Here is a 22,423-nt window from a genome sequence, read left to right as displayed (position 1 = left end):
GTCTTCTGTCTTCTGCTTCCTCTGACACGGACCGGAGTCTGCTCATTTTGCTTGATTTTTTTTGCTTTCCCAAGTAGCTCACCAGGCTCATATTATCTGTTTTCCTTTCCTTTCTTTTCCTGTTGACTGACGAGATCAATGAAAAAAACTTCAATATCCCCTTTGGGAGGCGCGCGCGCGCGCGCGGGAGAAGGGGGAGCGATGGCCTTGGGGTAGGGGAGGCGAATTGACCTTTTTTGGAACTGGGGTTGCGCGCGTGGGGAGGAAGCGAGGGAGAGAGGGAGGAAGGTGGCTAGACGCACTGGTCTGGTCTGGTCTGTGCTGGGATGATATCGGGGGGGGGGAAGAAATAAATAAATAAGTATTGGAGGTGGGAACGGAGATGTTCGAATGAAATGGATCTTGAGCGTACAATATCTTTTTTAATTTTTCTGATTTCGGGTTCTGCTGTGATGTGATGAGTATGTGTGGTGCTGTGGTGCGAGGCCAACTGGGTTCGTGGCGCGTCCTCGTCGGCGGTGGTGGGCGATACAGGGTTGAAGGTTCAGGAGCATGGGATGGAAGGGAGAGAGGAGAGGAGGAGGAGGGGTTTCAGGGCGACGTTGCGATTTCCGACGGTGTTGTCGATCCGCTCGTCTGACTATCCCTCCTCCCTCAATACAATCAAAAATCAAAGGTCAGAGCGGCGTGTGCCTGGTTGATGGAATTGATGCTTAGTCGTGGCTCCATGTGACGTCACGTTTCACTAGGCGGGACTGTTTATTGACTGCGATAACCCAGCGGTTGATCAATCACTCAATTCCTCCACGGACCGACTCCCTCGCCTAGCTGACGCATTCCTAGGTACAATCCAACGTGACGTTTCACCACCCGTTGATATATTGATCGATTGATTGGACTCTATGTACGTGAACGACCCCGGCAAGCCTCGCGATCTTGCAAGACCGCGATAGCCGCCTGCACTGCGCCGGACTGCCGCTCCTGTTGTGGAAGGCTGCGTCTGGTATCGCGCTCTTGTGAGAGGCCAAGGTTGTACGTGCTGCTCTCCTAACAACGTGCTTGCAGCCTGCCACGACTGTGGAGAACGCCGAACGGAGGAGGGAGATAGTATGTAGATTCGAAATTGCAGTCCGCGCCCTCTATCTCTGCTCTGTCTTGGCCCCTCCTCGCGTCTCCCAGAAGCCCACGAATGCCTGCTAGCACCTGGTCAGACCTCACGGACGACCATGTATGCGATGCGCTTTCCTCTATCGATGCCTCGGACTGGCCCAGCGCCCTTTCTGATAATAATGAGCCTCGACTCTCGAATCCCTCACGGCGCCGAGAAAGCCCGCCCTCGGACGCCGATGCCCGGCCTTTGCACTTCCTCCGTCTCTATAGATCAATCAATCAACCAATCAATCTCTCTCGCGCGCGCAGCGCGCCGTAGCACGCACAAATCGATGAAGCGCTACTGGCGCGCAGAACTGCCCCATTCGGGCCGTCCGCGCAGTTCGTCAGTCGCGGATAGATCAAGCGAGGCCCACACGCCACGTGCTTCTCGGTCGGCGCCGCTCCTTCGAACAAGCAAGCAAGCGAGTGAAAAGCACTGGGCTGTCGTGCGGTTCCCAGATCGGGGTTGCGGTTTTTTTGTGCGACGTGCGAATGGACGCCGGCGTGGGGTGGGAGGGCGCGGCGGGTTGCAGGTGGGCGTTTGGGGGAGATTGGGTGCAGGCGAGAGCTGCTGCAGGGCGCCGGGTGGTGGCTTTGTGGTTGGTGAGGTGGATGGTGTGGGGGCCCTTGTTTTGGTGGGCGCGGGATGGGATGGGATGCTGGTCGCTTGGTCGTGCGGGGTTGATACCTTGTAGGCAGTTGGGGGGTTCTAGCGTGGCGCGAAGTCGTGGTCGATGGATTCGGCCGAAGAAGCAAAGATGATGCATCGCGGCTGTTGAAGCGCTGGAAAGCAGTGAGGTTGATCAGTGTTTGGTTAAATGCTAAAGCGGGCGTGATGGCGCAAGAGAGGGCAACGTTAATAAGTGCCGACTGGAAGATCCTGGAGCCCTACCTGCGCACCCCGGCTCCCGCGCATTCGGGAAGCACCAGGCTCCCGCCACCGTGGACGTCAGGCGTCGAGTGTTCGCGCTGCGACTCGGCCGGCCGACGGCATAAGCGCGTGGAACAGGGATGGCAGAATCGGGGAAGTGCGACGTTGGGCGAAGATGGCATTGCGTGCTGATGTCGGGGGAGGGGAAAGTCCTTGCGCGCCTCGTTCATCAATCTCCCGCGACCAGCGCGGGGGAGGAATTTGGCTGGTTTGGGATTAAGACGCGGGCGGTTTTGCGTGCGATTATGCTAGTTGTTTGGTCGTTGGAGCAGAGCTGAAGATGGGGTATCGATGCTGGTCGTTATGGTGCGTAGAAATGTCGTTTGTTGTAGGGTCGTTCACGGGGCCGTTGATCGTTTGTGAGTCGGGCTCGGAAAGCGAGGCCTACTTCCTCGGCGCGTCGGCGCCAGATGAGGATTTGGAGCTCGAGCTTGATTTCTTCTTCGATGCAAAAGGTGACGTCGAGTCCCTGCAGTCGCCTGGTGGTGAACGGTTAGCCTTGGGTGCATGAGATGGTACGCGGTGACGTGAGGATGACCTACCGCACTTCTCATTAAGCCTGTACTCGATGGCGACGACATTAGGAGGGCATCGTTTGTGCGTCTCTTGGTACTTGATGCCTGGAACCGAGTTGATCAGCAATCAATTGCCAGTTGACGATACGTCTAGTCGAGCCTCCCGCCGAGATGCCAACTTACACCAAGCCCTAACAGTGAACCGCAGATGCCCACAAGCATACTCGACTTGGGTGTAATCGCACATTATCGACGTCTTTCTTCACGGAATCTTCAATCGAATAGCAAAGCAGGCAAGTGATACTGGATAAACAATGGAGCTTGGACAAACAAGAAAGTTTCCCAGCTCGATCGTCCGGGAATTGCCTCGCTCTTTGTGCACTTCCGGACTCAGAGGTCTAAGGCTAGGGCAGGAGTGCCGAAACAGTTCGCAGGCCCGGGAGGTGTCAGGGAATCCTGCTAGGAACCTGGACAAGTCAGGTGGTGCGGGAACTGTGCAGGGCGAGATGTTATGCCGGCAGCCGACGTAACGGCCGTGCAGGGCGTGGGAATCGGGCGCCGTTTGATGTCGCCCGGCAGTCTGAACCCTTGGAAGTGTGGTACGGCGATGTACTGTACGCAGGGCCTAGACGACGGCCCGCGGCGGGCGGGTCGCCGAGGCGTGTTTGGGATTGATGCTCGTTATATTGAAATGCTGTTTCCGTTTTCGTGATGGTGGTTGGACGAGGGTCGGATTTCCACGGGTTTGACGATAGGTCATTTGGGGACCGCGAGCGTGCGGCCACCGCTCTTTCACTGGACGAGGGCGTTCTCGGTCGTCGCCGCGAACGAGTTTGAGGATGTGACTGGCGGCGGCCGTGGCGCATTGTTCAGCGATACCGAGGGAACGTCCGGGCTGGTCCTCTGGAGGTGAAGATTGCCCCGGCAGTGCGGATCGACGCGAAACGGCCTGGCAGATCCACCGCGGTGCTGGCTCGTACGGTCCGGCCGAAAGGTGGCTGGTAGGCGATGGAAAGGTTGCATTGGCAGAAATTGGCGGCCTTTCATTCGCCGCTAAATAGCAGACGCGGTATCTAGGGCGAGGGCTGCGACATGTCCAGTATGCCGTGGAGGATGAAACGAAGGGCAGCAACGAAGCGAACGGGAGGAGAAGGACACACGGACGCCGAGTTCAGATGAGGAGCAAAGCGGCACTGTACTTACGCTTATTATTACTGAGCGATGGCCGCTGACTGGCACCGCCGGGCACCGCCATCGCGCGCCGGACATGTGAGAGAGGAGACGGTGGTGGGCTGAGACAGGACGGTAGTGTCGAGGGCGAACGGGAGGGGCGCGCTCAGCACTCAGCAGCGCGCGCGGCGAGGCATGGATGAGGCCCCCAAGCCCGTGGGCGTGAGCCACCGCGTCGACAGGCGAGCAGGGCCGCAGGGAACAGCAGCAGCCGTCGCTCGCCCGCAGGTCAAGGCCAGCCACTACGCAGGCCGCACCGCACGCACCCATGGCCTGTCAAACGGTCGGCGGGTGTCCAGCACCCCGGCACCGGCGCCGGCATCCATCGGCTTGTGTCAGCAGAAGGCCAGTGCCAGCCCGGCCGAGGGAGGGGGACGAGAGGGGTTGCATGTCTTTGTGCGTGCAGCTGGGCGAAGGCGCCAGTAGTGGCGGCCGACTGGCGATGGCTGCATGGCCGTGTGTGTGCGCGCGTGTGTCTGCAGCGCACGCCGCAGCTCTCGGCATAGACTAGATGGGGTGTGACAGCGGTGTCTGCGCGGCCATTCGACCGTTCGGATCGTGCGGCTGCTGGTATCCGGCCTGCTTAGGTAGTATGTTGTGGCGGCGACAATGCCACGGCTCCCTCCACCTCCCGTTGTCGCTATGTGGTTTTCGGATTCGAAGTGAAACCAAGACGCGCTTTTGGGCCCACCCACAGTTCTGGGCCCCGGGTTCCGGCAGCCGTTGTGCGTGGCTTGCGCGGCGAACGCTTTCTAGCGGGGAACGAACGGCCGCGATTGAAAGCCAAACCAAATAACGACCAAGGCAAAAGATATGGAGTGGAGGGAGGAACCTGGAAGAAGCGGGCGTGCGCGCCCACACGCCGTCGAATGCCGCTGTCGAAGGTATTCTGCATAGCTGCACCACGAGGGCTACAAGCGCCGAGCTCTGACAGGGCGGTCAGGAAGCCCCGCGCAGGATTGACAGGACGAAGACAGCACAGATCAACGGTGCATGGCATCGCATGGCCTGGCCCAGCCTGCGCGGCCCTTCATGAACCGTCTAATCCCCAAGCCATTCTCGTGGCACGACTCTTCCACGGGCGCACACACCGCCTACGTACCCACAGTACGTGAGAGATAGACATTCGCGCGAGGTCCCACGACATCCAGTGTCCATGGTGACACAGGCACACAACCGCAGCGGTCCCGGGAGAGGGAGGGCTATATTTTCTCTCCACTCACACGACACACGCCTGCTCGTAGAGTATGTACATTAGTCACATACGCACCAGCACAAACAGTATCAGCCCCGACCCGCGCCTCGCGTGGCGCAGGCCGACGGTGACGGTTGAGGGCACGTTTTCCGCACCCAGCGGCATCCTGTCAGTCGTCTCGAGTATACGACCGTACATACAGCGTCTACGCACAGCGCAGCAGCAGCAGCAGTAGCTAATCCAGCCCTAGCTTACCAAACCCTGCAGGGCGGGCAAATCAGCAGGCCGGCACGCGTCCGAGCCGTCTCGAATAGACAACACCTCCCTTCCATTCCTTCGCCCCAACGTCGCCAAATCCCGGAGCAGCAATCGCAAAGCAAACTAGACCAGACGTCCCGCCTGCACGCGCGCCATTATTCTTCGCTGACAAACCCGCGCGCCCGGCGGGGAGTTCGCGTGGGATATATTGCCGGGCACGCAGCGTGCACGTGGGCGGGCGCCCGCCCCATGTCCATGCCGGCGTAGGGTTCGCTGCTGCGCTGCGACGCCTGAAGGTGCATTTCGCGTGCGGTGGGCGGCGCGGAGCTAGCGTGACTGTGCCTTCTCCGGCGGCGGCGACCAATGGGTTACGGCGCCGGTGAGGGAGGAGAGACTGCTGTTCGTGATGTGACTGACCGGCTGGCCGAGCGTTCGCTCGTGTCTGCGCGCGTGCGTTGGGTCGCCGAGGAGGGCTCGATGTGCGGGATTTTGACACTGCGGGTTTGGGAATGAGACGGCCTACCGTAAGTGTGTGCTGGCGGTGGTGGCGGAATGCTTCCCCGAAGGAGGGACAGGGCCGCGCTGCGGCGTTGAAGACGCGACGATCGTGGCAGGTGCTATGAGAACAGAGGCAGACTAGATGGCGGAGCCGGCTGCTTCGCCGGATCAAGCATGGTGTTCGAAGTGAAACTATATGGATGACTGAGCCGGACGCTTGGCCGCGTTGGGGATCAGCCCGTTATGGAGATAGATGGAAATGACGTCCCGCGCTCCACTCAGGGCTACCTAGGTAAATTCCGTGGGATAGGCGGAAGTGAAGTGATTAGATCGATTCATTTCGAGAGAGGATGCTAGTTCGATGGGGGGTCTGCGGGATGCTCATGGGATATTATTAACTACGTCGACTCGTCAGAAAAACCCGTCGGCCGAATATCGCGGCCGGGTGTGGAGATGGAAGGTAGGGATGTTGAGAGAAAGAGGGAGGGAAGGGAAGAAACCGGAGGAGCGGAAGATAGAGACAGACAGCCCTCAGTTGTCGGTGCGCTCCTCCTGCGGATCCAGCCAGCCCTTGCACATCCTGACGGCGCGCTCCCACTTGGCGAACATCTTCTCGCTCTCCTCCTTGGACACGGCGGGCTTGAAGATCTGGCGGTCCTTCTGGTTGATGGCCTTGAGTTCGTCGAACTCCTTCCAGATGCCGACGGCGAAGCCGGCCGCGATGGCGGCGCCCAGCGCTGTTGTCTCAGCCATGGACGGGCGGTCGACGGGGATGCCGATGATGTTCGCTTGCGTCTGCATGCACAGGCCGGAGTTGGACATGCCGCCGTCGACAGCGAGTGCGGACAGTGCGTGACCGGAATCCTTCTCCATGGCGTTGAGAATGGCTCTGGTCTGGAAGCACGTCGCTTCCAGGGTTGCGCGGGCAATGTGACCACGCTGCGTGTGCTGGGTGATACCGAAGATGGTTCCCTTGGCGTCATCGATCCAGTAGGGGGCGAAGAGACCGGAGAAAGCCGTGACGAAGACGCAGCCGCCGTTGTCCTCGACTGTGGCGGCGAGGTCGGAGATCTTGTGCGAGTGCGTGATGAAACCCATGTTGTTCATGAGGAACTTCACACCAGAGCCGGCGACAGCGACAGAGCCTTCCAGAGCGTACGCAGGCTTGCGCTTGCCGCCAAAGTCGTATGCGACAGTCGCGAGCAGACCGTGGTGACTGATGACGGGCTTCTCACCCACGTTGTACAACATGAAGCATCCTGTACCGTAGGTGTTCTTCGCAGAGCCGGGAGTGAAACCTTGCTGACCGACCAGCGCAGCGGACTGGTCACCGAGACATCCTGCGATCTTGATGCCCTTGCACAAGCCCTTGGTGACGGCGCCGTAGGCCTTTGCGTCTGACGACGGCACGATCTGAGGCAAGTGCAGCTTCTCACGGTCCAGCCCAAAGAAGCTGAGCAGCTTGTCGTCGTACTTCAGGGTGTGCAGGTTCATGAAACCCGTACGCGACGCGTTCGTCGAGTCTGTGACGAAGTACTGGCCCTTCAGACCGCCGTTCAGGTGGAACAGCAACCAGGTATCCACGGTGCCGAAAGCCAGACGGCCAGCGTCGTAAGCCTCCTTCACCCTAGGGACGTTCTCGAGGAGCCAGACCAGCTTAACCGACGATGAGTATGTCGACAGTGGCAGACCGGTCAGCTGCTGCAAGTCGAGTCCCTCTGCATCCTCCTTCTCTTTGTAGTCACGGACCATCGCCTTCGTCCTGGTATCGGGCCATGCGATAGCGGGGTGCAGGGCTTCGCCGGTCTCGGCATCCCACACAAGGGCCGTTTCTCTCTGGTTGGTCAGACCAATTGCTCTGATGTCTTTCACATTGTGACCGAGATCAATGAAAGTGGTGGTGGCCTTCTCAATGCACTGGTCCAAACTGGCCAGGAGTTCTTGCGGGTCGTGCTCGTGCCAGCCGGATTCGGGGTAGTGCTGCTTGAATTCGTGCTGGTGGCTTGCTACGGGCTGGCCCACGCCGTCGAAAATGATAAATCGTGTGCTGGTGGTGCCCTGGTCAATTGCGCCGATGAAGAACGTGGACAGGACGTTTTCTTTGGAGGTGGTGAATCGGTTCATGCCTGGCCTTTGGGGCTTCTTCTGGCCCTGGTTCTCTTTGCCGGGCATAGGGTTGGCATTTTTAGCGACATCCTTCAGTTCCTGCGGCGCGGACTCCGGGAGCGGCTGCTCCTTGCCCAGCGGCGCATCCTTGACGTCTACTTCGGCGGCACTCATATTTCCTGAGTGTGTAACCCCGCTGGTGTCCCTGTGGTCTCTGGCGGGGTGGTTGAGGCGAGGCGAGTGTGCGGCAGGGTGTGGTCAATGCAGCGAGGCGGTTTGGGGCCCAATGGCAGCGGGGAAGAGCCGTGAGGAGCGGGAAAGACAGAGCGAGACAGAATATTGCAGTGGCAGACGGAGGATGAGGTGTGGGAGGAGTGACAAGACGACGAGGGACAAAAATCCTCAACCTACCTCCTGTGCCGGGCAGCGGGCGCCACGGACATCCTGCGCCCAGTCAGCAGTCACGCGCAGAACGAGTAGTTTCTTCGGAGGGGCCAGCAATGATGCCAGAGTGAATGGCGGGTGGAGCCCGCGGACCACATTTCTCCAGCGCTATTCCTCGGGACCGGGTGGAGCGCGCGCGTTTGGGTTGCGAGCGCAGTGGAGGGCTGGCCTTTGTGCGCACGCCGCCCCACCGTGTGGCGTTGATCTGCCACGGCCAAGACGTGTTTGGCGTCGCAAGCGTTGGGAGATTGTCCGTCCGCCGCGGTTTGACGACGCCGGCGTCGTAATGTCTATACCAAGATCTGAGCGGTGCGCTGCACGCCTCACGTGCGCGCTCTCGCCGAGGGCGGGCCTCCGCTCCCAAGCCTCACGTCGCCCCAGCCGAGGAGCGGAGCGGAGGTGCGCGGCCTCGCTGGCCTGATGGCAGTGGGGGGGGAGTGGAGGAACGAGGAGGGCGCAGGCGCTTGGCGGCATTTCTGCGCCGTGCTCGCCAACATTTCTTCCGCATGGCCCAGAACTGTCTGCCAGAGGTTGCGTGCGCTCCCGAACGTGTGTGCGCGCCTCGCCTGGGGCTCGTCCGGGACGGGATTGCCGGGGCTGCTCATTCGTGCCTGACCGTCCGCAGAAATTCCACCTCGCACACTCGCAATGATAACGCAATGGTGACAGCGCGGGGCCACAAGGCAATGGGGCGAGCAATGCGATCATCTTTTTTTCCTCTCTGATCTGCCTCGAATTCTTCTAGTGCAGCGCGCCTCTGCCCTACGCCACACACGCTTGCAGGCGTGTTTCCCACAATCGTCATTTGATTGGGGCCTGGCTCACCCTACTGCGAGGCTTGGCGGGTAGTGTAGATTCACTGACGTGCCGGCATCGATTCAATCATGAACTTTGGTCGGGCCCGGTCTGCACGCCCGAGTTCCCCTTACCGCCTATCAGACCTTTTCCGAGCTGCATGATCTTATCTGAGCCGACTCTGACCCACGTGTCGAGGCACACTTACCGCCTATACCGGGTCGTCCGAGTAATGTAGCCTTTGAAAGACACGGCTGGCCGCCACAACGCTCCGTACCTGCTCTCGTCCGAGACAACGCGCGTTTGTACGGTGTGAAAAGCGTGCATATGCGTGCGGGTCGAGTTGTACAACAATCCATTTCGCTACAAGTGTACATAGAAAAAAGCCCCCGCGCGTATAGTGGCATGAGGATATACAATCCAAAGTAGACCATGATCGTCTCCCGCGCCCACAATGCCGGGAGTTTGGCCCTTCGATAGATGGCATTCGCGATGTACAAGAACAGTCAAGTCCTCGCAGACGCTTACTCATCGTCCTCCTCCTCTTCCTCCTCGTCCTCGTCCTTGGAGCCGAGGAACTGCCTCCTGGCCTCCTCCTCCTCCTCGATCATCTGGACCTGGGACTCGCGGAACTCCCTGATCTTGTCGGCGGGGCCGGGGAGCTTGCCGATGCGGTCGGCGATCTGGCCGCGGCCGATCAGAGAAGCGACAATGGCGCTACCGACGATGAAGGTGAGGACGAAGCGGTACACGGCGTACCAGGCGGGTGCCCAGCCACGCTTGGTCGCGCGAGAGTCGGTGTAGTACAGGAAGTTGAAGATCAGGAACTGTCCGATGAGCGCGTACTCAGCGGGCAGGAGGATCGTGGGCCAGGCGAGAGCAGTGGCGAGGACACCAATCTGGTAGCGCTTGTAGCCCAGGTGGCCGCCGTAGCCACCGAACTCGAGACCCCAGTGAATGGCACCGAGGAAGGAAATGATCTGCGCATGTGTCAATATGAAGCACTCGGTTTGAAAAATCAAGCTGGAGGGCCAATGCTTACAGTAGCGCCGTAACCGATCTGGAGAGGCTCGAGGATGTGAAGGAAGAGCTCAGCAGACTTCTCGTTCATGAGGAAGCCGGAGCCGGTGGCAGCCGCGTGGTTGATCTCCCAGGCGGCGTAGACGGTGCTGAGAGAGGTGGCCATGTAGGGCAGGACACCAGCCATGCCGATCCAGTAGGCCTCCCTGGGGACGCCCTCCAGGCTGAATGTGTCCTTGATAGTTTTCTGCGCGCCTCGTATCAGTATTGAGTTGATGCAAGGTTATCACCCATTGATCCTCACCATATCGCTGCGGACACCAGCCATCATGTCGTGGTCATCGTGGGTCTCCTTGACACCGACCTCGCCGCCGAAAGTAGGGCGGGTGGAAGACTCGGTAGAGACGAGCTCCGGGGTGGCCTTGAGCGTCTCCTTCGCCTTCTCAGCCTCTTTCTTGAGGTCGACCTTGTCAACCATGCCCGAGGCCATGCGCACAAGGGCCAATGGCTTCATGGCGGCCAGTGCCTGGGGCCTGCGGGCCGCAGTGCATAGCTGCGAAGCGAACTGCTGGCGGAAGGGCGTCTGAGCGACCTTGAAGGCCGGGGTGTTGACGGCGCGCAGGGCGCTCCTGGAGGCACCGGAACGCAGCATTGTGACCGGGGCTGCGCGCGACGATTGGGCGGACGGTAGCGAGAAAGGTCGACGGACCTGGGCGAGCGAGGATATTCGTATGTGGTAGAGTGGAGAGTGGTGGTGCTGCGACGGCTAGTGTAGGAGGTCAAGCTCCTCGACTGGTTTCCGAAGTCGTGGGAGTCCCGTGCTGAACTTTGCGCTGGCCGGCCAGGCGTGCCAGGATGCGCGCGCGCTCGGAGCTGGAAGCTGAGCAGAGCTTCAAGCTCGCTGACTCCCGGCTCTACCCGCGACTTTGTGAGCGAGGTGTGAGAGCATCTGATGAAAGTCTGTGGCACAAGGTGCGGCTTGTGATATATCTCGCCGAGGAATCACTACCTAGGTATACTTCGACAGTGCAAGGCCGGGTGTAGCACGTTATGTCACATCGCATGTTTCGACATCCCCCTGAAGAGGTCTAGCAGGCTCGACTAATGACACGAACGGCGGAATAATAGACGTTTAACATCCTCCCCAAAAAGCCACAGACTTTCGGATGCGTGGAGATCCCTGTGAGGAAACGTTATGCGGCATTACCCTTCAGGTGAGTCTGGTGCAGCAGAGTCCGCCGCATCGCTCGCTCGCAGTCATCAACTCGACGCGCTGTCAGCAGTATCGGCTCCAGGCAAGAAAATGTTCATCCCACCTACAATGTCTGTTACCTCTCTCTCACGTGCCCGACCTTCACTTACGCCCGGTGACATGCGATGCGCCCCTCCAGTGGGTGATGTCATCAGCCACGCCGGTAAACTTGATCGTCCACAGACGAACGCGCAACGTGGGCCGTGAAGCGTGTGCTTGTCCCGCCGTCCATCCCCACCCGTCTCTTCACCATCACCGCGCCATCGGTCGGAGAGACACAGACCACAGCAGGCTGCATCCTCACTTGCTGCTCCTGTACCCATCTGCGGTCTTGGCACCTTTTTGTTTCTTTTGACGCAGCCACGACTCAATCTACGTGCGATCGAAGCTGCCTAGCAAGAGCGCAGCTCGCGGGTTCCGTTCCAGGAGGTCCACCGCCGCCTCTTTTGATACTATGATATAGACGACAACTTTGGAATCCATACCTCCCGCAATACCACCCACACAGTACACACAATCTTCCCTGCCCGGGTAACGGCTACACACCTGCGCCATGTTGGAAGGTTTGGTTGCGAACCTGCTCAACAGGTTCTTGGGCATGTACGTCCGGAACTTCGATCCAAAGCAGCTCAACGTCGGCATCTGGTCTGGAGATGTCAAGCTGAGAGACCTGGAGCTCCGCCGTGAGGCCCTCGATCAGATCCACCTGCCGTTGAACGTCATAGAAGGACACATCGGTTCGCTCGTGCTCTCAATACCATGGTCGAATTTGCGAGGAAAGCCGGTGCGCATCAGCATAGAGGACCTGTTCCTACTCGCTGCGCCCAAAGAGGACCAAGAGTACAATGCAGAGGAGGAAGAGAAGCGCGCACATGCAGTCAAGATGGAGAAGCTGGACTCGGCAGAGTTGTTGAAAGAGCGGAACACTGAGGGCATGTCCAAGGAAGAGCAGCAGAAGAACCAGTCTTTCACTGCTGCCTTAACGACCACGATCATCGACAACGTGCAGATCTCGGTCAAGAACGTGCACATCCGCTATGAGGACGCTCTCTCGGACCCTGGACACCCCTTCGCTGCAGGTCTCACCCTGCAGGAGCTGAGTGCGGTGTCGACGGACGAGAACTGGAGGCCCACCTGGATTCAGAGCACCAGCGGCACGACTCACAAACTTGCAACTCTCGGCTCGCTTGCTGTGTATTGGGACACAGACGCTAAGCTACTCGGCACTGGCACTGGCGAGAAGACTGCGGAGGAGCAGGGCTTGGATCATCAAACACTGCTCACCAAGTTCCGCGAATTGATCGTCAAGAGTGACGACCCCGCTGTGAGCGAGCACCAATACATCCTCAAGCCCGTCTCCGGCAGAGCTGGTGTTGAGATGGACAAGACCGGAAAGACAGATCGACCAAAGACGAAAGCTCGACTCTTGTTCAACGAGCTCGGTTTTGTGCTTGATGATGAGCAGTACCGCGACGCACTCATGCTTGTCGACCTCTTCCACTATTTCATCAGACATCAGGAGTACCGGAAGCTCCAGCCAGAGAAACGGCCCAAGGAAGACCCCAAGGCGTGGCTCCATTTCGCTGGAAAGGCTGTGCTCGACCGCATTCACGATCGCAACAAGCGCTGGAGCTGGGCTTACTTCGCAGAGCGCAGAGATGATCGCAAACGCTACATCGAGCTGTTCAAGAAAAAGAAGAAGGAAGAAACACTGTCCGCCGATGAAGCCAAGGACCTCGATCGGCTCGAACGCAAGCTTGCATACGAAGACTTGCGTTTCTGGAGGTCACTGGCTCGCAATCAACTCCGAAAGGAGAATGTCGGAGTCAAGAAGGCGCCCGAGAAGCGGACTTGGGGCTCATACATTTGGGGCTCCTCGTCACAGAGCCAAGAAGCTCAGGATGAGACTCAGATGGATGACCAACAACGGAAGGAGCTCTACGCGGCCATCGATTTTGACGACAAGCAGCAGCTCACAGAAGCTGTTGACATGCCGAGAGAAGCGATCAAGCTTCAGGTGGACATGAACCTCAAGACAGGAAGCTTCACTCTGCGGCGTGACCCGCACGGCAAGAAGACTGACATGCTTCGATTGCTGTTCGACGATTTTTCGACGGAATTCATCCAGCGAACTGACTCTACACTGGTCGACCTCAGCCTTGGTGGCATGAGACTGTACGATGGCAGTACGGAGGGCAACTTGTACGAGCAGATGCTTCAAGTCAAGGATGCCCCTCCTGTTCCAGATGACCAACGTATCAAGGAAATGGGCGATGACGAGCAGGAAAAGGACGATGACGAGGAAGACGATGAAGAGCCCTTCTTCAGCCTGCAACTCGAGCAGAACCCTCTCGACGGCCACGCCGACACGGCCGTCGTCGTCAAGTTGAAGGCTATGGAGATCATCTACAATCCTAACTTCGTGGTACAGGTCACGAAGTTCTTCAAGCCCCCTGAGAAGCACATGGACTCCATCGGTGCTCTCATGGAGACTGCCGGGTCGACTGTCGAAGGTCTCCGCCAACAGACACGCGCTGGCCTTGAGTACGCTCTGACAGAACATAAGACCGTCGACGTGCAGCTAGATCTGCAGGCACCGCTCATCATCGTCCCCGATTCCGTCACTGCCAAGAGCTCGATATGTCTCATTCTCGACGCCGGTCATGCCAGTGTGAGGAGCAATTTGATTGACAAACAAACTCTGTCAGAGGTGCAGTCCAAGCAAAAGCAGCAATACACCGATCAAGATTACAAACAGCTCAAGGACTTGATGTACGACAAGTTTATCTTACGCCTTGAGAACACACAGGTCCTCATCGGTTCGACCATCGAGGAGACACGTAAGACCTTGGAGGCCAAAGACTCGTCACGAAACTTCCACATTGTCGACCGTATCAATATGGACTTCGAAATCGCGGCTTGCATTGTGCCCAAGGCGTCTGAGCTGACGAAATTCAGCATTGATGGCCACTTGCCCGTGCTGCACGCCATGATCTCTGATGCCAAGTACAAATCTTTGATGAAGCTACTGGACTTTGCCATTCCCAAATTTGATGAGCCAAAGCCTGACCAGAAGAACCGGCCTGTATCTGCAGGTCAGCAGTCGCGTCCGCGATCGAAGAGCATCATGGACCAGCCCGGAAGATCAAGGGCGAAATCCATCTCCTCAGCCGATGCCGATGCCGAGCTTGTGCAAGACGACGAAGAGCATGGCAAGGCGGCTCGCAAGAAGGAGCAAGAGCAGTATCAGTCCGGCCACGGCCAGAAGCAGTCGGGAGTCAAGCCCAATCAGCGCAATTTCGAATTTAAGTTCACCGTCGACAAATTGCAGGGCTCCTTGTACAAGGCTGATCCTGAGGGAAAGAAGCCTGATCAGCTGCTCGTCGACCTCATTGCGGAAACCTTCGGGCTCGAATTCTACCAGAGGCCTTTCGACATGGCTGCCGATGTCAAGCTCCGGACTTTAGTGGTGGAGGACCATGTTGAGGAGTCACCGGCGCCGGAGTTCAAGAATCTCATTTCCAGCGAGGATCTCTTCGCTCAGAAGCAGGAAGACCTGTTGACGCTGTCTTTCCAGAAAGTGAACAAGGACCACCCTGAGTTCCAGAGCAAGTACGAAGGCATCGCAACCAACTTGGATGCTGCGGTCTCAACGATCAATCTCATGGTGACTCGCAAGACGCTGCTGACGCTCCTCGACTTCGTCATGACGACTTTCGCTTCCCCTGATGACAGCAGTCAACAAAAGAAGCCCAATGAGATCGAGGACGGCCATAAGGAAGAGGAAGTTGCAAAGCCTGTCGAGCAGGAAAAGATTCGCATCAAAGCTGAGCTCAAACGCGTTGCCGTCATTCTGAACAACGATGGCATTAGATTGGCGACTTTGAGCTTGAGCTCTGCTGAGGTCGGAGTCTTCCTCATGGGCAAGACAATGAACGTCAGCGCCAGGCTTGGTAACCTCAGTCTCATTGATGATGTCAACCAAGGCGTGCATGAGAAGTCGTCCCTGAGGCAACTCGTCTCAATCCAAGGTGACGAGCTTGCAGACTTCCGCTACGAGACCTTTGACGCGGAATCCGAATCTTATCCTGGATACGATACGTCAATCTTCCTGCGCGCTGGCTCGCTCAAAGTCAACTTCGTCACCGAGCCCTTCCGCAAGATCATGGAGTTCGGCGTCAAGTTCGGCAAGATGCAGGCGATCTTCAACGCAGCGCGGGAAGCCGCTGCAAACCAAGCGAGCAAGGTTCAAGGGTCCGCGAGCAAGATGCATTTCGACATCCTCGTCAAGACCCCCATCGTTGCCTTCCCTCGCATGGTCATCACCGAGAACCCAGAGCGCGATCTGATGACTGCGTACCTTGGTGAGATCTACGCCAACAACAAGTTCGTTCCGCTTGATGATACCAAGGACGCCGATACCGCCAACAAGCTCTCGGCGGGTGTTCGCAACATTCGCCTGACGTCGAAGTTTCACTACGCTGATGAGAAGTCCGAAGAGCTTGAACTCATTGACAAGGTTGACATCGATTTCAACATTACGCAAGCCGACCACAAGCCTGGCAGAGAGCGACCCGATACTGAGGTTGAGGGTGCGATGAGCAACATTAACTTGCGCGTGTCCGAAGCGCAGTTGAAGTTTGTCATGGAGTTGACCAGGTCAATCCCATCGGCTTTTGCCCTCGAAGACGACGAGGAGCTGGAGGAGGAAGTCATCAACGAGGTCCCCGACTCAGTTGCGCTCCCCTCTCAATCTGCAGAAACCTCTACGGAGGTCTCGTCTACAAATAGCGAGGCTGAGAAGCCATCTCATCTTGGGCCTGAGCTTGGGACAGATACCGAGACTTGGACCAAGATGGATCTCATCTTCAAGGTCGGCGCGATCGGCTTAGAACTCATTTCGGGCCCTGTCGACCAGCCTATCGGCGACCTGGAGGCAGCGAGCTTGTCCAAGTTCACACTCAACGAGACAAGTGTGAAGTTGCGCATGATCAGCGACGGCGCGCTTGAGAGCGAGCTGCTCGTCCAGTCCTTTACTATTACCGACACACGCAATGAGAAGATCAAGTACAGGAAGATCATGTCGCTCATCAACGCAGACGTCAAGCAGCAGTTCATGGCCTCTGTGTCAATTTCTGGCGGCGAAGAGCGTAATCTGATTGCACTGCTCACAGTCGACAGCCCACGAGTCATCCTTGCGCTCGACTACTTGTTTGCTGTCCTGAACTTCGTCAATGCTGGTCTAGCTCAAGACGAGCCTCTTGTTGTCGAAGAGGAGAAGGAAGATCCGGTAGAAGAGGAAGAAGACGACGCCAGCCTCGTGACTCAGCAGCAATCGAAGCGCAGTGGCTCCGATCAGGGCGAGCAGAAGCCGGCGGAGAGTGGGATGAGCATCTCTTATCGCGTCAATGTCGTGGATGCCCAAGTCGTCCTCATTGCGAACCCTGCGATCAGCAATTCGGAGGCAATCGTCCTTGGTACAAAGCAGGTGCTCGTATCGCAGCAGCACGCCATGACACTGCAGGTGGAGAAGATTGGCATGTTCCTTTGCCGGATGGACCAGTTTGAGACTACTCAACTCCGCATCCTCGACGACTTCAGCATTCAGACGTCGCTGGATATGCAGTCTCGTGGCAAGGGCTCGTCTCTCATGAGTATAAACGTCGACATTGGGCCTCTGGTGTTGCGTCTTTCTCTTCGAGACATTTTGCTCGCGATGCAAATCGTGAACAGAGCGTCTGCCATGTCTACAAACCAAGATGCCAAGATTCAGGAAGAGGGGCCCAAGAAGATCGCCCAGGTGAAGGCGGCCTCAACCAAAGCAAAGGACAACAAGTCCATGAGGAAGACTGTGCACTCCACGCAGAAGGTGCAGGCGAAGACGATCAAGACTCACAAGACGCAAGCTAAGAAGGAGGAGCAGCGTCAGCTCGAGGGCTCTGCTGTCTTGAAGCGTGAGGAGATGACCATTCAGATGGACGGCATCCGCGTCGTCCTGATTGGCGACCTCCACGAGCTGCCCATGATCGATTGGAGCGTCAAGAAGTTCGGCGTGGAGGTGCGCGATTGGACTGGCAATATGAGTGCGGACACCAGCATTGACACTTTCATCAATGTTTACAACTTCTCCAAGTCTGCCTGGGAGCCGTTGATCGAACCCTGGCAGCTCGGATTCCACATGGCGAAGGAGACAAACCCAGACAAGCTTGCTGTCGAGCTGTACTCACGCAAGAGCCTCGAGCTGACCGTCACTGCGGCGACTATCGCGCTGGCGTCCAAGTCCGCGCAGTTCTTGTCTTCTGAAGAAGACGTTCTGTCGAAGCCGCGCGGCAACGACGCACCCTACCGCATTCGGAACTACACTGGCTTCGATCTCAACGTCTGGAGCAGTGGAGAGGTCGACGATGAAGGCCAGGCCGCTAAGCTGACAGACGGCGAGGAAAGGCCGTGGCGTTTCGAGGATCCCACTACCACGCGTGAGACTCTATCTCCCGAGGGACAACTCGGCCTCATCGGCGTCAAGCTCGAGGGCAGTGGATTCGACAGCGTCGATCGCATTCCCGTCAGCCGTGAGGGCGAGTCTCTTTACAACCTCAAGCCTCGCAAGGACAAGATCCAGCACCGCATGCTCGTCGAGGTCAAGCTCGGCACTGACAACGTCAAGTACATCACCATCCGTTCGCCGCTGCTCGTCGAGAACCACACGCAGATCCCTGTCGAGCTGGGTGTGTTCAGCCCTGACGAGGGCCACTTGCTCAAGATCGAAAAGATTGCGCCTGGCGAGGCTAGGCCGTCACCTGTGGGTGCGGCTTTCATGCATTCGCTGGTGGTCAGGCCCGACCAAGGCTTCGGGTACACTTGGTCTGACGAGCGTCTGTTCTGGAAGGATCTGCTCAAGCGTCCGATTAGAACGCTGAAGTGTCAGGGGGAGCAGGATGAACACTCGCCTCCTTTCTATTTCCAGATGCAAGCTTCGTTTGACAAGAACAACCCTCTCACAAGGTAAGCTCAGGCCTATACTCTTGGCCTCGTAACGTGACTGACGGTATGGCAGTGTTTACCCTTACATGCGTATCCGTATTTCTGCCCCCATTGAGGTGCAGAACTTGCTGCCGTACGACTTCAAGTACCGCATCTACGACAAGAGCACCCAGAAGGACTGGACCAACTTCCTGCGCAAGGGTGGTGTTAGCCCTGTGCATGTTGTCGAGCTCTCTCACCTGCTTCTGATGAGTGTAGATATGCAAGACACACCTTTCAAGGCCAGCGAATTTGCCATTATCAACCCTGGCAACAAGGAGGACTTCCGCCGTGAGAAGACATTGACTGTGAAGGACAACAACAATCTGGAGCTCAGGCTCAAGATCCACTACTACAACATCCCCGACAGTGGCGGCGCTTTCAAGATCACTATCTATAGCCCGTACGTCATCCTCAACCGCACTGGACTCGAGCTCGATGTCCGAAGCAAAGCATACTTCGGCTCTGCAAAATCCGCTGCCGGACAGACTGTGGCGAATACCGATACCGAGGCGTCGAAGGCTACACCGTTCATGTTCTCTTTCCCTACCGACGACCGCAAGAACCGTGCGCTCGTGAAGGTCGGAGACTCTTCTTGGAGCCAGCCCGTCAGTTTCGACGCTATCGGTGCCACGGTGGACGTCAAGCTACCTGCGGAATCTGGCCGAGCGGAGATGCATGCTGGCCTTACCGTCAAGGAAGGCGAGGGCAAATACAAACTCACCAAGGTCGTGACTATCACACCTCGCTTCGTCGTCAAGAACAAGCTCGCAGAAGAGATTCAGATCCGCGAGCCTGGCTCTCCCGATGTCGCCACGCTCAAGACCGGCGAGCTGCATCCTCTGCGCTTCCTGAAGCAGAACACCGGCCAGCAACTGTGTCTGTGCTACCCGGGAGTTAACAACTCCTGGTCTTCGCCTTTCAACATCGCCAACACTGGCAGTGTCCATGTGAAGCTTGCGAAGGCAGGCGAGAGGCAGCAGCTGATTCGCATTGAAATTCTGATGGAAGATGCGACAATTTTCTTGCACCTCAGCAAGGAGACCAAGCACTGGCCGTACTCGATGCGCAACGAAAGTGACCAGGAGTTCCTCTTCTGGCAGGCCAACCCGAACATCGACGATGATGAAGAAGACCGCTCGTCCGGCTGGAAGCCCATCCGCTACAAATTGCCTGCTCGCAGCATCATGCCTTACGCTTGGGACTATCCTGCTTCGAAGAACAAGAATATCATCCTGAGTGCGAACGGCAAGGAACGTCATGTCAAGATTGCAGAAATCGGTAACTTGATTCCTTTCCGCATCCCGCAGGCAGGACAATCGGGCCAGGCGAGACAGAAGGTCATCGACCTGAACGTCGTCGCCGACGGCCCCACGCAGACTCTGGTTTTCTCCAACTACAAGCAGTCCAAGAGCTTGTACAGACAGAAGTCTGCGTCTGCCAGCGCCTCTACGACTGCGGGCTTCGAAGTCAAGGAACAAGACGACGACGTCACCATGAGGGCTGGAATCCGCTTTGCTGGTATTGGCATCTCGCTCATCAACTCCCAGCTGCGAGAGCTGGTGTACGTCACCTGGCGCGATATCGAGCTCAAGTACACCGATTCGCCGCTATACCAGACTGTTGCCTTGACCGTCAAGTGGATCCAGATCGACAACCAACTTTATGGTGGCATCTTCCCGCTGCTATTCTATCCTAGTGTCGTCCCCAAGACAGGCAAAGAAATGGAGGCTCACCCCATTTTCAGATCCACTGTCACCAGGGTCAAGGATGACTCCTACGGTGTGCTTTACATCAAGTACTTCACCTTCTTGATGCAGCAGATGACCATTGAGATCGACGAAGACTTCATCTTCGCCCTGCTAGATTTTGCCAAGGTCCCTGGCGCATCTTGGGGCGAAGAGACCGAGGGCAAGCTGGCACCTGAATCTCTCGACATTCCAGAGCCTCAACAGGAACAGTCAGGCCAGGACATCTACTTCGAACTGCTCCACCTCCAGCCCATGCAGTTCGACTTGTCTTTCGTCCGCACGGAGCGCATCAACGCAGAGGACACTGGCAGCTCTTCCAGCAACCCGTTCATGTTTGCTGTCAACGTCTTGACCATGTCCATTGGCAATGTCAACGACGCACCAATCCGTTACAACGCACTTATGTTGGAAAATGCTCGTGTCTCCGTCACTGCCCTCGTCAGCAACATCCAGAGCCACTACGTGCAAGAGTCTCTCCGGCAGGTGCACATTGTCATTGGTTCTGCCGACTTCCTCGGCAATCCGGTCGGCCTGTTCAACAACATCAGCTCGGGTGTGGCAGACATCTTCTACGAGCCCTACCAAGGTCTCGTCACCGATCGCCCGCAAGATCTCGGCGTCGGCATCGCGAAGGGAGCTAGTAGCTTCGTCAAGAAGTCCGTCTTTGGTCTTTCAGACTCGGTGTCCAAGTTCACTGGATCCATCAGCAAGGGTCTTGCTGCGGCCAGTATGGACAAAGAGTTCCAAGACGCACGCCGCATGTCGCGCTCCCGTAACCGGCCAAAGCACGCTCTTTACGGTATCACCTCTGGCGGAAATGCTTTCGCAAGCAGTCTTGCCAGCGGTATTGGCGGACTTGCCCGCCAACCTCTGCAAGGTGCCGAGAAAGAGGGCGCTGCAGGTTTCATGAAGGGCGTCGGCAAGGGTATCCTCGGTCTCGCCACAAAGCCCGCCATCGGCGCTTTCGATCTCGCCTCCAACATGGCCGAAGGCGTCAAGAACACAACTACTGTCTTCGACCAGGAAGGCCTCGACCGCGTGCGCCTGACCCGCTTCATCGGCATGGACGGCATCGTCCGCCCGTACTCGCAGCGCGAGGCTCTCGGCCAGTTCTGGCTCAAGACCCTCGACAACGGCAAGTATTTCAACGAGAACTACATCGCGCACCTCGAGCTCAACTCGGGCTCGCAAGGTGACCGCAACGCCGGCGGCAACGGCGGCCGCGGCGCCGAGGCCAGCATGCTCGTCATGATCACTTACAACAGCATCATGCTCGTGCGGGCTAAGAAGCTGACGACCGAGTGGGACGTGCCGCTCAAGGATGTTCAGACCATCTCTAAGGAGCGCACGGGCATGAGTATCGTGCTCAAGGGCGGCACGAATGGACCTTTCATCCCTATCGCGGACGAGACGAGCAGGAATTGGCTGTACAGGCAAGTCGCCGTTGCGGTGAATGCGTACAATGATAGGTGGAATGCGAAGGGTTAGGGAGATTGGTGATGATGAATGTTTAAGTTTTGCATTTGTTCATTCTGCGTTGCGTTTTGCATAATATCTTTTACTTCTTCTTCTTCTTCTTGATGCGGGGATACCCGGTGCATAGCGTTGGCAAGGTATACTCTTCTCGATGACTTTTGTATCTACAAGATTCGATTCTGCATTCAGTGCGAAACAAGTGCCATTGTGCGTGAATGTTCGCTTTGTCAATGAGAGTTCTGAAACGTCTACCCTTCTGCTCACTTCCACGCCCTAACGATGTAGCCGCACCTACTTCCCCATTTGATGAATCGTCCAATCCCATGGCTTCGCTTGTCACACCACCGGATGCATTGCTGACATCCACGACTTCTGCCTGCAGGTCTGCCACGGCTACACGCCTTGAACACTGCATCGGTAATCACTCCAGCGCCAGGGGTTTGCGCATGTCACGCAAGCAGGGTACGGCGGTTTTGTCCGGCTCCGACGCTGAGGAGGTTGAGACAGAATGAAAGCGCCCGTAGAGCGGTCTGACCAGCCTATCGCCACGTTCACCCAGAGGGTTTGTGATTGCTCCGACTCCCCGAAAACAGCATCACATCCATGACCAACCAATCGCGCTGTCGCGCAGTCCCCGAGCGTTGAAGTCACACAAGGAGTCGGAGCTGCGCCTCCGACGGAGTCGTTCAGCCGATCACATGAGCGGAGATGGCAGCGCCCAGCGCCACCCAAGATGAGATGCAGGTCTCGTCTCACTGGCCACGGCATGGCGGGCGCCAG

General features: G+C 57.5%; 4 protein-coding genes across 4 annotated transcripts; 1 reads left to right on the top strand and 3 right to left on the bottom strand.

The window, feature by feature from the left end:
* Nucleotides 1-735: 735 nt before the first annotated feature.
* Nucleotides 736-3,913, bottom strand: WHR41_02550 (uncharacterized protein). The gene is made up of 3 exons (XM_069371156.1): nucleotides 2,782-3,913; nucleotides 2,626-2,703; nucleotides 736-2,562 (listed from the first exon to the last, which is right to left on the bottom strand). Exons 1-3 carry the CDS (start codon nucleotides 2,843-2,845, stop codon nucleotides 2,468-2,470), a joined length of 237 nt encoding a protein of 78 aa, XP_069231883.1. The 5' UTR covers nucleotides 2,846-3,913; the 3' UTR covers nucleotides 736-2,467.
* A 2,397-nt stretch (nucleotides 3,914-6,310) lies between these two features.
* Nucleotides 6,311-8,059, bottom strand: WHR41_02549 (uncharacterized protein; the record flags this gene model as incomplete). Its single annotated transcript, XM_069371155.1, has 1 exon — nucleotides 6,311-8,059. One exon carries the CDS (start codon nucleotides 8,057-8,059, stop codon nucleotides 6,311-6,313), a length of 1,749 nt encoding a protein of 582 aa, XP_069232059.1.
* A 1,403-nt stretch (nucleotides 8,060-9,462) lies between these two features.
* WHR41_02548 (uncharacterized protein) lies at nucleotides 9,463-10,932 on the bottom strand. Its single transcript, XM_069371154.1, has 3 exons — nucleotides 10,449-10,932; nucleotides 10,167-10,391; nucleotides 9,463-10,104 (listed from the first exon to the last, which is right to left on the bottom strand). The coding sequence occupies exons 1-3, from the start codon at nucleotides 10,794-10,796 to the stop codon at nucleotides 9,649-9,651; spliced, it is 1,029 nt and encodes a 342-aa protein (XP_069232060.1). The 5' UTR covers nucleotides 10,797-10,932; the 3' UTR covers nucleotides 9,463-9,648.
* Nucleotides 10,933-11,949: 1,017 nt separating this feature from the next.
* WHR41_02547 (uncharacterized protein) lies at nucleotides 11,950-21,859 on the top strand (the record flags this gene model as incomplete). The annotated part of the gene is made up of 2 exons (XM_069371153.1): nucleotides 11,950-18,398; nucleotides 18,451-21,859. 2 exons carry the CDS (start codon nucleotides 11,950-11,952, stop codon nucleotides 21,653-21,655), a joined length of 9,654 nt encoding a protein of 3,217 aa, XP_069232053.1. The 3' UTR covers nucleotides 21,656-21,859.
* Between the last annotated feature and the right edge of the window lie 564 nt (nucleotides 21,860-22,423).

The sequence above is a fragment of the Cladosporium halotolerans genome (assembly GCF_011745625.1).
Source record: "Cladosporium halotolerans strain TM138-S3 chromosome Unknown Sca6, whole genome shotgun sequence".
Classification (NCBI taxonomy): Eukaryota; Fungi; Ascomycota; class Dothideomycetes; order Cladosporiales; family Cladosporiaceae; genus Cladosporium; species Cladosporium halotolerans.
The sequence above is the reverse complement of the archived record's forward strand: the minus strand, read 5'-3'. Positions and strand labels throughout refer to the sequence as shown.